The sequence below is a fragment of the Zingiber officinale genome, chromosome 10B (assembly GCF_018446385.1).
Source record: "Zingiber officinale cultivar Zhangliang chromosome 10B, Zo_v1.1, whole genome shotgun sequence".
NCBI lineage: Eukaryota > Viridiplantae > Streptophyta > Magnoliopsida > Zingiberales > Zingiberaceae > Zingiber > Zingiber officinale.
In genome coordinates this window covers 13666712-13688019 of record NC_056005.1, presented here as the reverse complement: position 1 = coordinate 13688019, position 21308 = coordinate 13666712, and the positions used below count along the sequence as shown (strand labels likewise).

The 21308-nt window shown below is 35.9% G+C and overlaps 1 protein-coding gene and 1 pseudogene across 1 annotated transcript; one reads left to right on the top strand and one right to left on the bottom strand.

Moving 5' to 3' along the window:
- The first annotated feature begins 3956 nt into the window (after window positions 1–3956).
- On the top strand, window positions 3957–9040 carry LOC122028953 (annotated as a pseudogene).
- A 2477-nt stretch (window positions 9041–11517) lies between these two features.
- Window positions 11518–20303, bottom strand: LOC122029810 (RNA-binding protein Y14A-like). The gene is made up of 4 exons (XM_042588940.1): window positions 19953–20303; window positions 15294–15430; window positions 14339–14484; window positions 11518–11827 (listed from the first exon to the last, which is right to left on the bottom strand). Exons 1-4 carry the CDS (start codon window positions 20221–20223, stop codon window positions 11779–11781), a joined length of 603 nt encoding a protein of 200 aa, XP_042444874.1. The 5' UTR covers window positions 20224–20303; the 3' UTR covers window positions 11518–11778.
- Between the last annotated feature and the right edge of the window lie 1005 nt (window positions 20304–21308).

Sequence of the window (21308 nt, the reverse complement as noted above, 5' to 3'; positions counted from 1 at the left end):
ACCAACTCTGGTGGAGTACTTCAGGTCATCTATTTTTTCTAAGTTATTATAGAACTGAGCACACAAATCGAGATTTACTGCATGACTGCAGTAAACTAGTTTATCTAACTGGTAATACTTAATGACCTGTGTGATAGGGGTGCAATAGTGTGTAAAAAGGTCCTATTCAAGTACCTAGATTTTAAAGGAACATATGTATGCTATAAAAAGGATGACCTAAGCTGCTTAGTAGGAAATCTGTCATTAGTAGATGGAGTATTCCTAGGCCTAGGGGTAACATGTTGTCTTTTCCTAATTTTAGACACATATATAAGCATAAATGAAAAAAACATACAAACTAAGGATTGAAGAGATATATTGAAGTAAGATATACCTAGGAGGCATCTTTAAGGTTTTGGGAACGAAAGAGTTGAGAAATCCGGGCTAGAAGGCACCTTGTTGTGATTGAATTCACGAACAGAACTTCATTCTATTCACTGAAAAATGTCAGGTCGAAGGCACCTTCCAGTTTCATGAAAGGCGCCTTCCATCGATTATGGAGGGTGCCTTCAAGCGGCTGAAGGTGTCTTCCTTCGCTTAGGCGGGTATTTTCCCGCCTCTCCTGAGGGCGCCTCTGATGGTGTCGGAGGCGCCTTTAGGATTTTTTTTTTTTATTTTAAATTTTTAGTTTAAATTTAATTTTTAGTTTTAAGTTAAATTTTAAATTTTTAGTTTTAATTTTTAGTTTTAATTTTAAGTTTAATTTTTAATTTTTAGTTTTAAGTTTAATTTTAAATTTTTAGTTTTAATTTTAAGTTTAATTTTAAATTTTAAATTTTTAGTTTAAGTTTAATGTTAAAATTTAATTTTTAGTTTAAGTTTAATTTTTAATTTTTAGTTTTAATTTTAACTTTAGTTTAAGTTTAATTTTTAATTTTTAGTCTAATTTTAAATTTTTAGTTTTAATTTTAAGTTTAATTTTTAATTTTTAATTTTTAATTTTTAGTTTTATTTTTAAGTTTAATTTTTAATTTTTAGTTTAAGTTTAATGTTTAATTTGAATTTAAGTTTAATTTTTAATTTTAATCTAAGGTTTATTTTTAATTGATAAATTATCATTTTGATTTTCAGTTTTAAGTTCGTTAATCATCTCACCCTATCTATATTTTCAATCAGGGAATCCTATGATTTTGTAAGATGAATTAAGTTCAATTTTAGGGTTGAGTTTAACTTTATGTTAGATTCAAATTTAACTTTGGGCTCAACAAATAGGCATTCTTTGGATAAACTTCTGGGATATGGTGAGTCACTTGTACATTATTAGAGTAACCATACCTTCGAAGTTTTTTAAATAGTCTTATCTACTGAACTTAATATAAAACATTGGTCTAACTAATTAGGATCCATAAGGGATAGCTTCAATTAGTTCCACTAAGTCAAATGCACCAGGTCGAAGCCATATCTTCCTAGACATGTATAGATATAGTTTCCCTAACCTACTATCATTCAAAACTTCACCAGTACTTTTGTTAAGTTAAACTGTTGTCCCTGTTTTAGCTAGTCCTAATTACCCTGCCGAGTAAGTTATTATTTTGGAGGTGCCGACTAATTTGGAGTCTCCCCCTGAATTATTGAATCTTTTGGGTTAAGTTTTGGATTTACGTCGATTAGTTTTATAGTTGTAGTATACTTGGTTATAGTTTTTGTTTATATTATTTTTATTTAAGATAGGTTTAAATAACTTAGGATTTTTCTTTTGTTTTGTATTCATTTTTGAAGATTTAACTTTAGAGGTTAAGGGAGAGTCTTTTGATTTTTATTTATTTATATAATAAATTTTATCTTTAGGTATGTAATATTGATTGAGTCCTACTTGCGTAGTTAGACATGCTTTCAGAACCCAAGGTTTACTTTGATTTTTATTTTGGTTAACTAAAAATATAAATGATTTATTGGTTGAGTTGGGCTTATATCCGAGTCCGGACTTGTTGTACATAGCTCTTTGTGATCCTAGTATCATGTTAAGATACTTGGATCTAGTTGTGAATTTTTCAAGTAATTCCTTTAGTTTAACTATTTCATTTTTCAATTTGAAATTATCCTCCTCAAGTTTTACAACTTGAGTTGAAATTTCAGTTTGAATTGGTTCAGTTGTTGAGTTCAGTTTTAATTGTTTATTAATTTTATCATTTTCTTTTGTTAGTTCGTTTATTTGATTTTCATAAGTAGTTAATTTCCTATTTAAGCATGCAATGATTTTAAAGAACTTTTTATTTAAACTAAAATATACCTCATCGGAACCTTCAGAAATGAGTGCGGACTCATGGCTTGATTCGGGTTCGGACCCGTCTTCCGATTCTGGTTTGTACGCCATCAGTGCGAGGTAGTTGGAGTGCTTCGGTTCTTCGCTGTCTGAATCTTCCCCGGACGATTCAGTCCATGTCGCTTTAAGGGCCTTCTTATTTTTCATATTCAGGCAGTTAGTCTTGTAGTGCCCCTTCTTGTTGCATCCAAAATAGGTCACATTCCTGCTGTTAGAGTTGGAGGTGGAGTTGATCTTCTGCAAATACTTGTTGGTGAAGTACTTCTTTCTCCTGGTGAACATTTTTCTTACCAGGTTCACCAGGTGTTCTTCATCATCTAAGTCTGGGTCATACTTGACTTCCTGTTCTAGTTTGGATTTTGACTTGTCTTTTGACGACCCTGCAATAAGATCAAGACCTTTCTCAGATTTGGTGTTAGTCTATTCATACAGTTCTAGTTCACAGAATAATTCATCTAGTTTTAATTTTGACAAGTTTCTCGAAATCTTATAGGTGTCCACAATAGATGCCCATAGTGAATTTTGAGGAAATGTGTTTAAGGCATACCTTATCAGATCCCGGTTCTCTAATTGGTGGTCGATTGTGTGGAGTCTATTGAGGATGTCCTTTGTCCTTGCGTGAAGTTGATTGACAGTCTCACCTTCCTGTATTTTGACATTAGATAATTTATTTAAAAATAAATCTCTCTTTGTTACTTTAGCGGCGTTGGTTCCCTCGTGTAGTTCTATGAGCATATCCCAAAGTTCCTTTGCATTTTCGCATGGGCCGACGCGGTTCAGCTCTTCTTTTGTTAGCCCGCATTGAATTGTGTTGAGAACTTTGAAGTCGATCTGTGCCTCTTTCTTCATTTCTGGATTCCAATGTTCCGGGTCCATTGGAATTCCAGCGTTGTCGACGGGAGTTTTGTAGCCTCTGGTGATGCTAAACCACAGGTCAAAGTCGGTCTTCAGGTACATCTCCATCCGCTTCTTCCAGTAAGGGAAGTCATCACCGTTGAATAGGGGAGGACGAACGGTGTTGTACCCTTCAAGTTGTGACATTTACAGCTGTAGAAAGAAAAAAATAAAACGAGGTACCAAGACTTTGTCTTGGATTAGCAATGTTTGAGATGTAAAAAAATGTATAAAAATTTGAGAGATGTTGCACCAAAATTAAAATCGAACGAAAATAATTTTTTGAATAAGGTTTTATCAATTCAGATAGAACAAAAAAAAACTGCAATTCCCCTTACTTGATTGGTGGTTGCACCAAATCAGAGCAAAATCAGCTCTGATACTACTTGTTAGATTGAGTTGCATATGAGAAGGGGGGTGAATCACGTGATGTTTGAAAAACTGGCCTTTTTCATTTTTAAGAACTCAGTAGCAGCGGAAAACTACGAGAAAAGATGGAAATAGAAAAGCAAGTAAATAAACACGCGTTCGGTTTTACTTGGTTCGGAGCCTTTGGCGACTCCAACTCCAAAATCCAAGTCCCGTGGACCTATTGATGGACAATCCACTAAAATACCTTTTCCGGTACTTTCGAAAAAGGGAATCAACTACAAAAAGATGGAACAAGTGCAACACCCTGCACTTATCCTATTGCAAATACTTAAATACACAAATTACAGCTCGTTACCCAATACCTTTAAAGATTGTCAGCTTAGGCTCGATGTCGGTCAGTTCCACCACAAATTACAGCTCGTTACCCAACACATTTGAAGATTGTCAACTTAGGCTCGGTGTCGGTCGATTCCTCAGCAGTAGTCGGGCGCAACAGCGTCGTAGCAGAGTCACAGCAGTACGCTGGAGCAGTCGGAACCTCAATCGAATGCGTAGAAGCTTGTATGTGAGTTGTTATTCAATGCCTTCTCGAGAGAGTCTTATAAAAGGCATGGAAGACGGCTCCAATGAGGCAATTTTGATCCCGAACAACCCGACACTTATCCGCTGCGACGCCAAAAGCTTGCCCTGTGGAAGGCACCTTCCATATCCATGGAAGGCGCCTTCTATGAACAGTATGAAGACTCCTTCAAGCAGTAAAGGCGCCTTTGGACACTATTCATCCAAAGGCAATTTTGTTCTTTTTGCCCTGCAAAACAACGTTAGTCCAAAAATACCCTACAAAACAAGTATTAGGACAATTTAATAATAATACAGAGTAATAATTAGTTCCTGTCCTTCTAGGACTAGGAACTAGTCAAGGTCTCATCTTAGGGATCCCAAATGGACCTAAACTGGACTGACACCTACTGTTCCTTCAACCGTGACGCGCCCTCACTTGGTCACTCTCCTCCAGTGACTTACCTTAACTTACCAGTTTGTCAAACATCCAGTCATCCCGTCGACATATCTGGACTTCGTGTCAACTATCTGGTCGGCCCGTTGACCTAGCTGGACTTCGTACCAGCTATCCGGTCGTCCCGCCGACCTAGCTGGATTTGATACCAGCTATCCAGTCGGTCCGTCGACCTAGCTGGATTTCGTATCAACTATCCGATCGACCCGTTGACCTAGCTAGATTTCGTACCAGCTATCCGATCGGCCTATTGACCTAGCTAGATTTCCTGCACACTTAATCAAGTGGTTAGATCACAACAAAACCTAACTTAACTTATTTGTTATTCATCAAAATCTGAGTTGGACCATTAGTGTAAACCGCACCAACAATTCTCACTGGGGCTCAGCTCATCACTTCCCATTCTTTGAGCACGAGTCCCTCATCATACGGTTGGTCGGCCCTAGAGTCTGACAGACTTAGAGAACTTATCGCTCTAATTCTTAGTATCAAGGCACTTAGTATATAGTCGGTCAACCCAAAAGCCAGTCAGATTTACTGGGTTTAGCCCCCACATTCTATGAGCACAAGTCTCTCAATATAGGTCGACCAAAGTACTGACGTGAGTTTACTTTCCGTAAAAGTCTAATTAGGCGATCAGTGTTGGCATGTTATTTCCTTGTATGTATGTGGTGCATATAATGTAATAATTTAGGACTTATCACTCTATTCCACTACGCATACAAGATGTCTGACACATCCTTAGTGTCAAGATATACATACCTCTCAGTGCCAAGATATACAAAATAAACCCAGACGGCCATAGTGTCGGTCGGGCATATGGGATCCAGCTTCTCACCGTTACACTACAATGCCCAGCATATAGCTGGTCAGACTTATAGGGCATAGTTCTCCACCTCTCAACACCAAGGTATTTAGCATACTATCGGTCGGTCATAGGGTTAGTCGAACCTATAAGGCTTAGTTCCTCACTTTAATTATCAGTCTCCCATTATACAGTTAGTCAGCTACTAGATCGGGCAGACTGCATACAGGGGACAATATTATTAGAGAATCACAATAACCTATCAGAGAATAGCAGTTACTCGTCAGGGAATATTCCGCCACCAAGACATATACAAGAAACATAACCTTCCTCTGAGAGGGTTTGTACAACTTCTATTGTCTGACATTACTTAGCATATTCTGATATCAAGCATTCTCAACGGCCTCATTTCTCAGCTGTCTCATTAATATAGAGGTTACAAAAGATTATTCAAATTCATATAACGGAACCTTCCTCGAAAGATGACCGTACATATTCTATTATTGGACATATTCTGATACCAAATATTCTTTGACACCTTATGATTATGAAGATTTTGAGGGTCGGTATAAAAAGGGCGCCTCTCCGTTGCCCGTTGGTCGTGTATGTGTTCACTATGCGTGCACCAAAATATATGCATCTTTAGTGCATCTTCATCTTCTCCACTTTTCGCCTCGATACAGTACTGACTTGAGTATCGAAACACCTATGCCAAGGATCCCCTCCCTGGTTCTCATTCTAACGTTTCATCTGCTCTTTCAAGTGTGTGCAGAAAGGAGTAAAAAGAAGTGATATGTGTCATCTCTTCTCCCTCCCAAAGTCTCTCCCAATTAACACCAAAGTCATCTGTCCAATGTGCCATCTCCACCGCCTTCAGACAGGATCAGCTACAAAATATGAACTCATCACCAAATTTAGGTATCGGGATGGCCAAATTGGCGATGAAAACTATTTTCATCTCTAAATTTGGCGATCCAACAAGATTTCGTAGCCAAATTTGGCGACGAACTTGAATTGGCGACAAACCTGGGTTTAGTCACCAAAATTGGCGACAAAATCGATATTCATTGCTAATTTAGTGACAAAATCAATATTCGTTGCCAATTTTGGTTAGAAAATGGCTTTCGTTGTCAAAATTGGTGATCCAACTAGGTTTCCTTGCCAAATATGGCAACAAACAAGATTTTCTTCATCAATTTGGTGACGAATATGATTTTCGTCGCTAATTTGGCAATGAAAATGTGTTTCGTCACCAATTGTTTCATCACCAAAATTAATTGGTGATGAATATCCTATTCATTGCCAAGTTTGATGATGAAACCCAAGTTTGTCGCCAAATTTAGCTAGGAAATATGGTTGGATCGTCAAATTTGGCGACAAACCTAGGTTTTGTCACCAAAATTGGCGATGAATAGGATATTCATCACCAAATTGCCGACGAAAACTATATTCAACACCAATTTTGGTGACAGAAATGACTTTTGTCACCAAATTTGGTGAACAGGATTTTCATCACCAAAACCCTAATTTAGGGATGAATTTGGTGACGAATTAAACTTTGTTGCCAAAAACTCTAACTTAACACCATATGGGAATCTACTCGATCACAAAATCTACCCCGATACCCCCCCCCACACACACACACACTTCTTGACCCTACTTACCTCCTCAAGCGACGACGAGAGTTTAACGGCGATGGTGTGGTGGTAAGCTTCCTCCCATCTCCTTTCCCCTCCCCTCTCCTTCTAGTCCTAGTTTCCTCAACCTAGAACTTCGTCATCGGCTGGATCTGGCCCCACAAGGTGAGTAATTTGGATTCGTCATAAATTTATGACGAATAAGTTATTTGTTGCAAAACAAGCTTTTGTTGTAAATTTTAGATAGTTTTGCTTCGCAATTTTGTAATGATTTTGATGAAAAAATAATTTGTTACAGATTTTGCGAATATGCAACGAACCCTAATTTGTTGTAGTTTTGCGACGAATTTGGATTTGTCGTCCTTCTGCGACGAATATGTTTTTCGTCGCAAATTTGCGATGAAAATATATTTTCATCGTAGATTTGAGATTATGAAATTGTGTAATAAATACAATTTTGGATGTTCAGTTTCCCTATCAATATATCTAAAATTTAAGGTAAATCATCAACTTTATTAAATTTAGAGAATCTCTTTTCAATGCATGATACACCAGCTACTCTATAACTTACCATATCTTTATTTATTTATTATTATTTCTCTCTCCTCTATACTTTTTTATTATTCATTTAATATTTAGGGTAGCATTTTCATTCCCTAAATTTAGGGAGTTACTGTTTATGGAATCTAAATTTAGGGAACTAATAGGGTATCTGATACAAGGGATTTTTTGTATGTAAAATGTAAAATTTAAAGTAAAATATATATTTAGAGTATATGATGTGGATGTTTTAGCGATGAAAATAATTTCGTGGTAGAATTCGTCCTGATGTTGTGTTGATTTATTTTTTTTTTTAATTTCATCATCAAATTCATTACAAAATGTTTTAAAAAAAAAAGTGATCGACCTCATTACCCACCATCCAGCCGCGCGGCAGCTCATCTCCAACGCCCCCAAACTCATCTACATCGTCCAAGGTCAATTCCATCTGATCGATCATCGGTTACGTATCAATTCTTCTGCTCGCTCGTGCATCGATCCTTTCAGTCAATTAACTAGCTTTCATTTCCAAAATAAATACACAGGAAGGGCTGTCGGTGGGATGGTGATCCCTGGTTGCCTTGCCCGGAGACGTTTCAGTGGGCGCGCATCTAACAGTTCCTCTAGGGTGACGTCATCGCGGTGCTGGCCGGAGTTGCACACTGGTGCTACAACAACGGCGAGGTTCCCCTCGTCGCCATTACCATCTCTGACGTGAGCAGCGGTGCCAACCGATCGGATAACCTCCGCAGGGTGCGTAATTATAATCATTCATCACTTCAATTAACAACTTATTTTATTTATTATCATCGATTCAATTAATCGAAAAAATGCCAACTTAAAGGAGGAGTTCCTGTTGGCGAGGAGGGAAAGACGAGCAGAGCAAGGTGCACAGATGGAGAGAGCAGAAGAGCGCAAGGGACTCAATCTCCTCAGCGGCTTCGATGTTGACTTTCTCGCGGATGCGTTGGGCGTGGACAGGGAGGTAGTGAAGAAGATTCAGAATCCGGACGACAAGAGACGCAAAATTGTCCACGTCGAGAGAGGACTTCAGGCGGTGCATCCATCAAGGTTGATGGAACAGCAAGCTGTTGCTCCTTGAAGAACAGAGAGCTCTTCTCTTGTTGCTCCGCTATGGAACATGAATGCTCATAGCACACTGTACGCGTTGAGGGGAAGTTGCCGAGTGCAAGTGGTCGGACACTGAGGACGCAACGTCTTTGACGGTGACCTCCGACAAGCTCAACTATTGGTCGTCCCTCAACATTTCACTGTGACTCTGCAAGCCCGGAGCGAGCGGTTCGAATGGATATCATTCAAGACCAACGACAATGCCATGGTGAGCCAAGTGGTAGGGAGGCCTCAGGCCCTCAATGCTTCGCGGAATGCCGATTGAGGTCCTTATGAACTCGTATCGCATTTCTCTGGAGGAGGCGAGGCGACTCAAGTTCAATAGAGGATTTGATACGTGTTGAATATAAGTGAATGGGAGGTGGAAGAGGAAAAAGACTTTATTAGGAATGGGACTTTAATTCGACATTGAGGAGTTTCATGATATAATAGTTGATTTATATTGATTCATATGCATTGAATATGTGAACAAATATATGAGAAGAGACTCTTTTTCATGGTTGGGTGCGTAGGAGGTGTAAATCTAGGACCCGAATTGCACTGAACTATGTTGACTTGTGTACGGACATGACTTGTGCGTGTTGAATGTTGGATTAGTCAGGGCAAAATTTGCTCAAGTGGAATAATCAACGTTTTACTCGGGTGGCACTCAGTTCGTCGTGACCACTAGTGTTTGATGGGGTTCACAATCAAACCGTTGTATCCTGGGAAACATATAACCCGAGTAAGCCTCAAAGCACAGCCGGAGGTGGGGGGTCGCAGGTCTCGGTTAGTTTTTCCCAGTTGATCTCTTCATCCGGGTGGTCGGCCTTTCTGTTCGCCCAACCTGTCTGCCTGCTTAAACCGGTTTGTCCGCGCTCAGCTTGACTGCTGATCTGTCCGATCGGCCTGCCTGTCTCTTGACAGCTCAGCTCAGAAATACAGACCTGCTGCTCAGCAAATTTGTCCGCTCGTCGACTGAGTCTGATCAGTCGCTCTTTGGCACATAGCAGAAATCAACCCCTGCTGACAGTCTGAGATTATCCACTTAGATCATCTCAATTGTAAGTTAAATTTAGATTTTTATAATTTTAAATTCAGCTAAGTTCGACAATCTCCACCAACAAATTATTTTTATCCAACAATACGTCCATCTTCGCACCTAGGTCCGAGAGGGAACAACAGTTCCAGTTGGGCAACGAACGAGTCAATAGCTACAGGCCAATAAAGCTTTGCCTAGGATTTCAGCTAAGAAACCTGAGGAAAAAACCAACTCGATCCTTTGCCTCTATCAAATAATCAAGTTTGTACTAGTTTGATCGTGCATAATTAAATAAAATATTTTCTCCATATAACTAGATCCTTTGTTCCTCGTTTGGCTCGTTCAACTTCTAGGTCAGTTTAGAAGCCGTTGCTGTCAACCATGTATAATTAAAGAGAACAGATAAAACTCTGAAGAGGAGAAACATCTAACTTGAGCATGATAACGTTATGGAATATTTCGACAACGTGAATGCCATGGAAAAGCCCCGTAGAATTTTCTAGTGCGCGTTGTTCCTTCTGTTCCAGTGTCGTTCGGAGTGAAAAGCAGTGGTAGTCCGTAATAAATTTGTTGAGGCGCTTAGAGTTGATCCCAGCGTCTGGAATCGTTTTTTTTTTAAATTTATTTTTTTTAGATTTTGGTCGAAACGCCTACTCCAAGCGTCTCGATTCTTTGTTTTTTTTTATTTTTAAAAAAAAAAAAAAACTTAAATCATACTTCTGCAATATAAAAATATATATATTATATCCATGAATACCTAAAATTATTTAACTTAAACATTATAATTCAAAAGGAAAACTTGAACCTTAAAAAAAAATTATTATCTTCAACTCATTATAATATAGCTCTTAAATTTTAAAATTTAAATCCTAAATACATAAAATATACCCATGAACATTTAAAATTTTTAATTTAAAATACTATAATTTAAAATAAAAATCTTAACCCTAAGAATAAATCTTATTGACTAAAACATGTTATAACTCAACTCCTAAATTATTTAAACCTTAAATACATATAATATATTTTTAAATAAAATAAAAAAATAAATAAAAATATGGAAAGGCATCCCGGCACCTAGATTAATTTCAGACACCCCAAATCGAATCCGGACAAATCTACCAGTGAAAGTCACTAGAATTCTGCAAGTGAAAGTCCGCTATATATAAAATTTATATATGTAATAAATGGATAATCTTATTATTTTTTATTTCCTTCTATTTTCAAATAAACAACATAAAAATAAGAACCCTATATTATTTTAATCTTCCCCCTCATCCATTCAACGTTATTCCCTTTTCCTAAAGAATATTCAATTCTGGTAATTGAAATATGACCGAAACAATAGTTTTTTATCATATTTGTGATTGATCAGCCCCTCTCATTTTTTTTTCCTTGAAAAAAGTCATTCCCCCGTACGCTTCACACGACTGCCTCAAAACTAGAGAAGCAAATCAAATAAATCAAACACATCACTACGGGAGAAGATTTGTCAGAATCAATCCTTACCCATTCCTATAAATGTACCAATTGGTGGATTGCTAGAGTTCCCAGAGTTATTGGAGTATTTTTCAATATATTTTTTCCTGTCGGTGAAAGACACACGGACTTACATTGATCAAAGAGCAATTTCCGAGTCCATTCTAATCACCTGTGACAGGAAGCGGCAAATGCCATAGTAGACGTTCATTCCAATGTATCTGTAAATCAAAAAGGTTGGGATAGTTCTGCTAACCAGGAACTAAATATATCATTGGTTAAAACTATCACGACATTGTGCATGGCAATAGTCAACAGAGATCAATGAAAATGCTAAAACTAACCATAGCAACTATGTATTAGAACAACCTTGCCACACAGTTAACATCATTCGGTTGTTTGCAGGGAATATCTAAAGCAGACAACGTAGCATTAAACAGGAAATATAGGCAAGAATACTCATACATTCTCATAGTTAAATCTTACAGCATCTCCAGTAGTGTGCTTCCGCATCAAATTCAAATAGACTGACATAATGGAAGGACAACATCCCAAATCACAGCTTGTCAAGCAAAGCAGATTTTAGTATCTCCTCCTCGGAGGACTCCTTGAACGATGAGCTCGTGGGGATCTGTAGTGTGAAACACAATTCTAAGATAGAGCTGCAATTATTTAAGAGGGGTTTCTAAACACATGGAAATGCTGGTGATTTTGTGAAGGGCCCATTGAATTCTACAGCTTCGAAATACAAACTGTAACCTCAGCATTTACAACACATGACATTAGGATGGCCAAATTTTCTAAAGCACAGCACCATAGGGTATTCAAAGAGATCGTTTAAACAAATAAATAATAGAAACAAAATTCAATTCTAATCTGTGTATGCACAAATTTGAAATATACATGATCTACCATAAAAAAAATTACAATAAAATATCAATCTATTGTTAATTCGTTATGGTAGATCATGTATGTTTAATATGTTCGAATTTGTGTAGTATCAAGTAAAAAAAAAATCTAAAAAATCCACCAAAATCAGAAATTATATTAATCACATGAAAGATAAAATGTAATTGAATAAACATATTTGGTAATTCATACAATATAACTGAAAAGAAAACAGTTATAAAATTTTCTATTAATCACTTCCATCTAGCTTGCTAAAGAGATTTACACGTTTGAAATTAATTCATATTAAAAATACAAAAGGAAAATAGATACAAGGACAGCTCATTTGAATCAATAAAAAAAACTAATTGCCAATTCATAAAAAATACTATTGAAAAGAAAATATCTGTAATTTTATTAATCACTTTCCAATTTTGTAAACAGGTTTCTACATTTGAAATTAATTCATATGCATTGGAAAATAAAATAAAATAAAATAAAATAAAAACAGGTATAACATCTTCTTCGAAATTGCCTCAAGGGGGAACGAAGGCTTTGTGTCCCCTCTCCCAGCAATGAATGAGTGGCGACCAAGGCTAAGCAGGATAACATGGGAAAATTTAGTGGCAACTTGGGGCTAAGGAGTGACACAATCTTATTAGTTGGTGAATGGAGGCAAAGAGTCAGCCACACATGAGGTTTGGAAGGAAGACCCAATTAAGAAAACATACCACTGAGGGGGCTTGAGGAAACTGCATCCACATCAGAGGGAATAAAGAATGGCTGGCTGAACGGAGCAAGGGAGGAGGCATTCCAATTGGTGACTGGTTTAAGTTGTATGGGTATGAGTAGATCGCACACTTTACGCGATTGGTGAAGAAGATGAAACTATTATGGAGATGTGGTTATGGTTACTACAGAGACACCAATTTCTCCAGAAAGTGATTGAATCAATCCAGAAACAACTAGAAACCAATGCTCCTTAAATCCGCAATGGTTACAAAATAAAAAATGCACAAAAATAAAGAAATAATGGTTTAATCAAATCCAGTATTTAGAGAGCAATTCTGAAGTTAACTCAGAAATATACATAACAGTAGTTTAAACAATACTGATATATCCTTAAAATTGTTTATTTTCTGTAGTTATAATAATTTATTGAAGTAATTATTAACCCAAGTAATTTATTAAAATCAATTGATACTAATAAAAATTGTGCAAGTTGGATTGGTATTAGAAAAGACTGAATCAATGCTTCCCAAGAAATCAATCATGTATTTAAGATTAATGAAAGTACATGACAATCCTTCTTGCTCTTCTGAAGTCTAGCTAAGGCTCTGTTTATTTATATGGATAGATTGAAGGAAGGATGAATCTATATATCCATCCATTCCGTTGTTTTGTTCAAACTTAGACCCTGACTTTGGGGCAGGTGCACCACGAGCCAAGGCTTACCAAAGACAGTCATGGACTTTAGCCTGCACATTACTAGCCCACGCCTTACAATCAAGCTTATCATGGTGAAGTTGGTTGTCAATGTGCTCAGGCACAGGCATATTGAAGCCAAAGTTAAACTTGAGGGCATTGCATAGAAGACAGTTAAAGGTGGAAGAGGAATGGAAAGGCACTGTCAGGGCAAAAGGGAAGGCATGAATGTAGAAGATGCTGATCTTGAGCCAAAATGAGGAAGATGTAAGTGAAACATCAGCAGCTTCATTGTTGAGGAAACAGAGAAGGCAAGAAAGTAATGTCGTGTAGGGTAAACTTGCACTATGTCGTTAGGAACTCTGTCCTAGATAAAAATATTCTCAACTTCATTGACTTGCTCAAGGCATGCTAAGTCACAGTCACATAGATGATGTAGGATTTACATAGTAAGATTGAAGATAAAGGAAGTCAAATCGATCAAAGAGGGCTTCATCTTTTAGAGTAGACAAAGCAATTGGAAAGTGAAAAGGCTGCTGCATTTTTATAAAATATTTTTATTAAAAAAATGGAAACTCAAGGAAGGGAGAAGCATGGAATCTATTCAGTAGTATTAATAATAATATCAACGAGGCATTGGCTCCAGTGATGTAGAAGACAAAATCAAGCTGCAAAATGTACAAGCAAAAAGATCAAACAAAAAAAAGGCCAAAATATATTTAACATTGAAACATATAGATGAAATCAATCTAAATTCATATCAGGATTCCTAAGAACAATTAGTATGCTATCCAAATAAGTAAAAAGAAATAGTTTAATATGGCATTACCTTCTCCTTGTGTTTCTACGCTTCATAGGACCTTTGCTGAAGGCCCAATCGACAAAAATTGTTTGTGTAAGGAGCTCAGTTCCATTCAGTGTTGTAATTGCAGCTTGGGCTTCATCAAAGTTCTCATATTCAATCAGAGCGTAACCCTAAAGAAGAAAAATGTGCATTTCAAAACTTTAATGGCAAAAAAAATGAAAATGGCATGCATATTTCATTAATCTAATCATATTTAAACGAAGAACTTGCTTTAAATTGGTCTACTTCCTCAAGATGTTATTCTCAGAAAATATTTAAAACAACTTCACAAGATGTACTTTTAGCAGAAACAATTCTAGATAACATCTATGAAGTACCTAACAAGCCAACAAGAACCTAGTGTTTCCTGTCCAACAAATCATTATGTAACAACCTATCGGTGCAAATAACCACAACCACACACATCTCGTCTTTAAGTTAATAAAAGAAAACATCAATCACAGAATAAGGCAATATATGCTATTGACTTCAGGATTGACAATAAACTCATCCATGGGGGTGTGACTGACAGTTGACACCAGAATCATTGCCAAAGGGATGGCTGACAATCTCAAGTCAAATAACACCATTAGTTGATCTGAATGTCTTTTTCCATTAGCCTTTCATATTTTTAAGAATTCTACTAGTAATCATCCTATTAAAAATACAAGGAAATTACTGCCTCCCCTTCAATTCAAAAAATATTACTGATATAAAAACTATCATATCCAAGGACAATCTCCATACCAGTAAAATTCCAGGTTTACAGAAATACAATTGTCCATAATAATATGTATTGAGAATTGACAATGCTTAAAGTTTTCTGTACACTACTTTTGTGTTCAAATATCATTCTAAAACAATCCATGATAATTTTAACAAGGATAAAAATGTTTGAAGATGATTGTTTGACTGAGTTTATAGAAATTATTATACCTACCTTAACAAAACCAGTGCGACGATCAAGATTTAAATGCAAATTTTTTACTTGGCCAAATTCACGAAAGGCATTGTGCAGATCATCTTCCTGTGCTTCTTCATGAATTCCAGTTACCAGCACAATCCATCCCTCAATAGCTGTAATATGAAATTTGCACTTGTCATATACAATCCCAGCAATGAATGGCACCATTCAGCAAAAGTTAGATTCATCACAAAAATGGAGCAAATGCAACATAAAACAGTAGCCTTCTGGAACTAGCAGCAAAATGTACAAGGAATAAAAAATCACAAGGACACTATCACAGAAACAAATAACCTACACAATTAGCAATTAGTTCATACTTCAAGTTATAAATATTCTTACAAATAACATCAAATGTTCAACTCGGTTCGAAATTTACTACTCTAAGAAAGATGAATTTCTTGTTTAGTATAAACTTGACAAGTTCTTCAACGGATAAAAAACAAGGTTGTCAAAAAGGAATACCATCACTTTTCACAAATTATAAGTTATGTATTACATTCGAGTTTGTCCTCAGTCCAAGTCCAGTCAATAACTGAAATCCTAGATTAGCACAAAGAATTTTATGCTAAATTTTCTATGTTTTCCTCACTTATTAATAACACTCTTCTGGTTTGTTGAAAAAATAATTAGACGAACATCTCTTCTAATAGTTTTCTTGATTAACTCAAAATATTATGCCATAATTAAGGAAACTGCAAACTCCACCCATGATGACCGGTCATGGCCGGTCCCAAGCCCGGATAAAAGAGGAGAGTTGCGTTAGGTTGCCAGCCAGTGTCAAACTATGGCAAATATTCAATTAATGAATCCATTACACTATTGTGCTAATGCTAGGTTGCTCCCCGGAAGGAACGCGTTGCAGGGTCCGACTATAACGTCTCGGCAAGGACCGCTACATCTCCAGAACTCGGGTGTAGTGATAAATATACAAGAGTTCGCGTTACAGGTCCGACTGTAACGTCTCAGAAAGGACCGCTACATCTCCATGAGAACTTGGGTGTAGTGTTAAATAGGCAAAAGTTCTCACACCATAGGTTAGATAAGAACAAATATGATAGGAAAACTAATAATCTAATATTTGGAACATGGAATATAAGAACTCTCACTGGTAAATCAATAGAGGTAGTAGATATGATGATTAGGAGAAAAATTAGTATTTTGTGTGTACAAGAGACAAAATGGATAGGCGAGAAGGCAAAGATGATAGAGAACTCGGATTTTAAGTTATGGTACACTGGAAAGAGTAAAGCAAGAAATGGAGTGGGTATCATTGTAGATAATTTGTTAAAGGGTGAAGTTGTAGGAGTAGTTAGAAAAGGGGATAGAATTATAGCCCTTAAGATAATAGTGGCGATAGAAACTATGAACATAATTAGCGTATATGCACCACAAGTAGGATTAGATAAAGCTATCAAATCAAGGTTTTGGGAGGATTTAGATGAAATATTACAAAATATTCCACCGAATGAAATGATTTTAATAGGAGGTGATCTAAATGGGCATGTCGGAGTGAAAAATGAGAAATATGAGAGAGTACATGGGAGTTATGAGTTTGGAAAGAGGAATGAGGAAGGGAAAACTATATTAAATTTTGCGATAGCATATGACCTTATATTAGCTAATCCGTTTTTTAAGAAATGAGAAGAACACTTAGTCACATTCAAAAGTGGGAATAATAAATCGCAAATTGACTTTCTTATGGTTAGGAAGAAGGATAGAAAGATTTGTAAAAATTACAAAGTCATCTCTGGAGAAAGCTTAACTACCGGGTAGTAGTGTTGGATATACGCCTCAAACATAGTATCAATAGAAAGAAAATATATACAATTCCTACAATTAAGTGGTGAAAGTTAAAGGATAGGAAACAAAATATATTTAAGGAGAAGGTAAAAGTACAAGCATTAGGTGAAATATACGATGACTCTAATACAACATGGGATAAGATGGTATCAAAGTTGAAAATAGTAACTAAGAGTGTACTTGGTGAGTCAAAGGGACATGCACCACTAAGTAAAGAATCTTGGTGGTGGAATGAGAAAGTACAAGAGAAAGTGAAGGAAAAACGAATAGCTTATAAGGAATTATATATTTGTAAGAATGAGGAAAACTTAAAAAAATATACAATAGCCCAGAAAGAAACTAAAAAAGTAGTGAGTGAAGCAAAAAATGAAACTTTTGAACGGTTATATCAAAAATTGGATACAAAAGAAGAGGAAAGAGATATTTATAGAATAGCTAAAGTGAGAGAAAAAAAAACAAGAGATCTTAGCCAAATAAAATATATTAAAGATGAATGTAATAGGATATTAGTAAATGATGGAGAAATAAAAGAGCGGTGGAAGAGGTATTTTTATCAACTTTTTAATGAAGGTTTAGGTGACCAACTTAACTTAGGTAATTTAATTAGGTCAAATGAGCATAGAAATTTTAATTTTTATCGTAGAATTTAAACTTCAGAAGTAAAACAAACTTTAAATGAGATGTACAATGGAAAAGCCGTTGGACCAGATGATATTCCAATAGAGGTATGGAAGTGCTTAGGGAAACAAGGTATTGAATAGCTTACAAAATTATTTAACATGATATTGAAAAAGAAAAGAATGTCTGATCAATGGAGGATAAGTACTCTAGTTCCCTTATATTAGAACAAGGGAGACATACAAAATTGTGCAAACTATAGGGGTATTAAACTAATGAGTCATACTATGAAATTGTGAAAAAAAATAATAGAAAAAAGATTAAGGAAGGAGACCTGACAGGAAATCAATTTGGGTTCATGCCTGGAAGGTCAACAATAGAAGTTATACATCTCCTTAGACAATTAATTGAAAAATATCGGGAGCAAAAACAAGATCTACACATGGTATACATTGACTTAGAAATAGCTTATGATAGAATCCCAAAGAAATTATATGGAGAATTTTAGAAAAGAGAGGTGTTAACGTAAAATATATTGAACTAATTAAGGATATGTATGAGGATGTAACGACCAGAGTAAAGACTTTAGGCGGAGTAACTGAAGCATTTCCAATAAAGATAGGGTTACATCAAAGATCAGCCCTAAGTCCCTATCTTTTTACACTAATTATGGACGAACTCACTGCGCACATTCAAGACACAGTACCGTGGTGCATGTTGTTTGCAGATGATATTATTTTGGTAGATGAGACACGTAAAGGAGTAAATGCTAAGCTAGAATCTTGGAGAGAAACACTAGAAGGGAAAGGTTTTAAGCTTAGTAGATTAAAGACAGAATATATGAAATTTAAATTTAGCAATATTAGAAGTAATGAAACAATTGTTAAGATAGGAAATATGAGAGAGATTTAAATATTTAGGATCATTTTTACAAAATGATGGAGGAATTGAGAGAGACGTTTTACATAGAATACAAGCAGGATGGGTGAAATGGAGGGGAGCGTCGGGTGTTTTATGTGATCGTAAAGTACCTCTTAAACTTAAAGGTAAGTTCTATAAAACCGTTGTTAGACATGCTATGTTATATAGAGCTGAATGTTGGGCTATGACTCGAACACATGAGCATAAGATGAGAGTTGCAGAGATGAGGATGTTAAGGTGGATGTGTGGACATACGAAGATGGACAAAATAAGAAATGAGAGCATTAGAGATAAAGTCGGAGTTGCATCTATTGAGGACAAACTCCGAGAGACACGTTTAAGATGGTATGGACATGTACTTAGACGACCAATAAATGCTCCAGTTAGGTGATGTGAAACTATGATAAACATGCATATCAAACGAGGAAGAGGAAGACCAAAAAAGACTTGGTTAGCAACAATAAAACAAGATAAAATATATTTAAATATAGATGATGATATAATAGGAGATAGAGCTCAATGGTGTAAAAGGATTCATACAGCCGACCCCACCTAGTGGGAAAAGGCTTGGTTGTTGTTGTTGTAGTTGAATTAAGGAAACTGCATATAAATAAAACTACAGAAGACATGTAACTATACAAAGTTACACAAAAAACATAATCGTGCGTGCAGGGTTGAATTCACATGTGAAGGCTGTTGTAGGGACCTTTTCAGCACTAAATTCAGCCATCTTTCCTTTCAATTTATACCAAGCCTCATAATAACGCCCGTAATAAAAAATCTTTCACTTAGGCAATCACAATGGACATTAATTATGCTCAGAGAACGACACGTTTATGGGCTTGTACAAGGAATTCAAAATATTGAGCGTTGAGCTAATAATGCAGTTAACCAATTAAATCCAGAACATCAAAATCCAAACACGGTGTACAAAGATTTCAAAGAATTAAGTGCCGAGATAAAAATGCAGCTAATCAATCAAATGCATAACACCATACTCCAAACAGGAAGTGAAATTGCATTAGTACTAACTGCCATTAGGCCTCAATCTTTAAGAAATAGGAGCATCAGCGACATCATCTAACATATCTTGGAGGAGTTTCCCTCAATCTTTCCTTCTTATTTCAATAAGATCTTTTTTTTTTATAGACAAAAATAACCCACGACGTTGGGAAATGGAAAAATAGTAAGATAAACATGCAAAATGGAAAGTTATGCTAAACCTGAAGCCCTAGAAATCCAAAAGACAATAAGAAGGAAGGCGGTGTTAGGGTTAGGGTTTCCCCAACTTACACCGCTGCGGCCCGGGGCCTCCATCGGAGTCAAGGGAATCAAAATCCCTGGCGGAGAGACGGATGCCGCGATTGGGACCTGCTTCCTCGCGGAAACCGCGACCTTTGGTTTTCCTGGGTTCTAATCCAGAGGAGCCGCTCCCGGCGACCGTGGATCGGAGCTTGGGAGCAGGGGAGGGGTCGGCCTCAGCAGCACCAACGTCCTCGTCCATGAGATCATCTTCGTCGGGCTCGAAATCCACCACGTCCACCTCCCCGACGACAGCCGCCATCGTCTTCGCACCTCTGGCTTTCTCACTCTCTCCTGCTCGTCTAATTTCTACAGGATTTGAGTTGCCCAGGCGTAGCGCAATTTACCTCCCTCGGGGTCGGCACTAGGGGACGGATTTGAGTTGCCCAGGCGTAGCGCAATCTATTTTTTCTATTTTTATTTATTTATTTTTATTTTTTTATTTTTATTTTTATTAAAATAAAAAAAAAAAATCAAAAGTAAATTAAACGGACGCTAAAAAAAAAATCAAAAGTCTGTCTCATGCTTATACAATGTTATTGTAGCTATTACCGGCCGCTGTTACAATATTTAAAATTACTAAATAGTTACCGTAGATATTTTAAAATAATTTTAATTAATTTAAAATAATACTGATAACATTTAAATAATTTTGATTAAGTTGATAAAAAAATATTTTGATATAATAATGTTAGATTTTATGATTTAAAATTTGAGATTTTAAAATTTAAGATTTAATTATAACGTATATTAGAAGCTATTAGTTAGTTGTTATAACATGTAGATATTATTTTAAACTACTATAATGTGAACAAATTAACTATTTTAATGTTCAGAGTTTATAATTCAGGTTTCCAGATTTTAAAATTTAGAGTTAAACATAATTGTATTATATCCAAATACTCTTACCAATTTGTCAAAATTATTTAAACTTCTTTAAAATTATTTTAAATTAATTAAAATCATTTGAAAACAATTATAATAGTTATCTAGTAACTACTCTTATAGTATATGTAGAGTAGTTGCTAATTACTTGAAAATAGTTGTAGTAATTATTTAATAATTATTACAATGTATAAAAGATAATAAATAGATGTTGCAATACTCTAATGGTATTATATTAAGTGTTATATATTGTAATAATTATTCTATAATTTTTACACGCTCCAGTATTAGGTGTTACATTAGCACTGTATTTTCAAGATAAAATATTTAAAGCTACCAAAGGGTATAATATGTCTTGTAATATAATCAGGATTACATTATAACGTTGATTATTTTGTTTATTTTAACTTTAAACCTGTAATGTAATGTAATGTAATCTCGATTATAAAAGGTGATGAAATT

Bases quoted from the DNA above. Each gene is read 5' to 3' on its own strand.
- LOC122029810 (XM_042588940.1), bottom strand. From the start codon at position 20,223: ATGGCGGCTGTCGTCGGGGAGGTGGACGTGGTGGATTTCGAGCCCGAC. The intron at 15,431-19,952 runs GTAAGTTGGGGA...TTCATATTACAG, and splicing joins AGGCCCCGGGCCGCAGCGGT to CTATTGAGGGATGGATTGTG. The intron at 11,828-14,338 runs GTAATGCCATAT...TTCACACTACAG, and splicing joins CGTAGAAACACAAGGAGAAG to ATCCCCACGAGCTCATCGTT.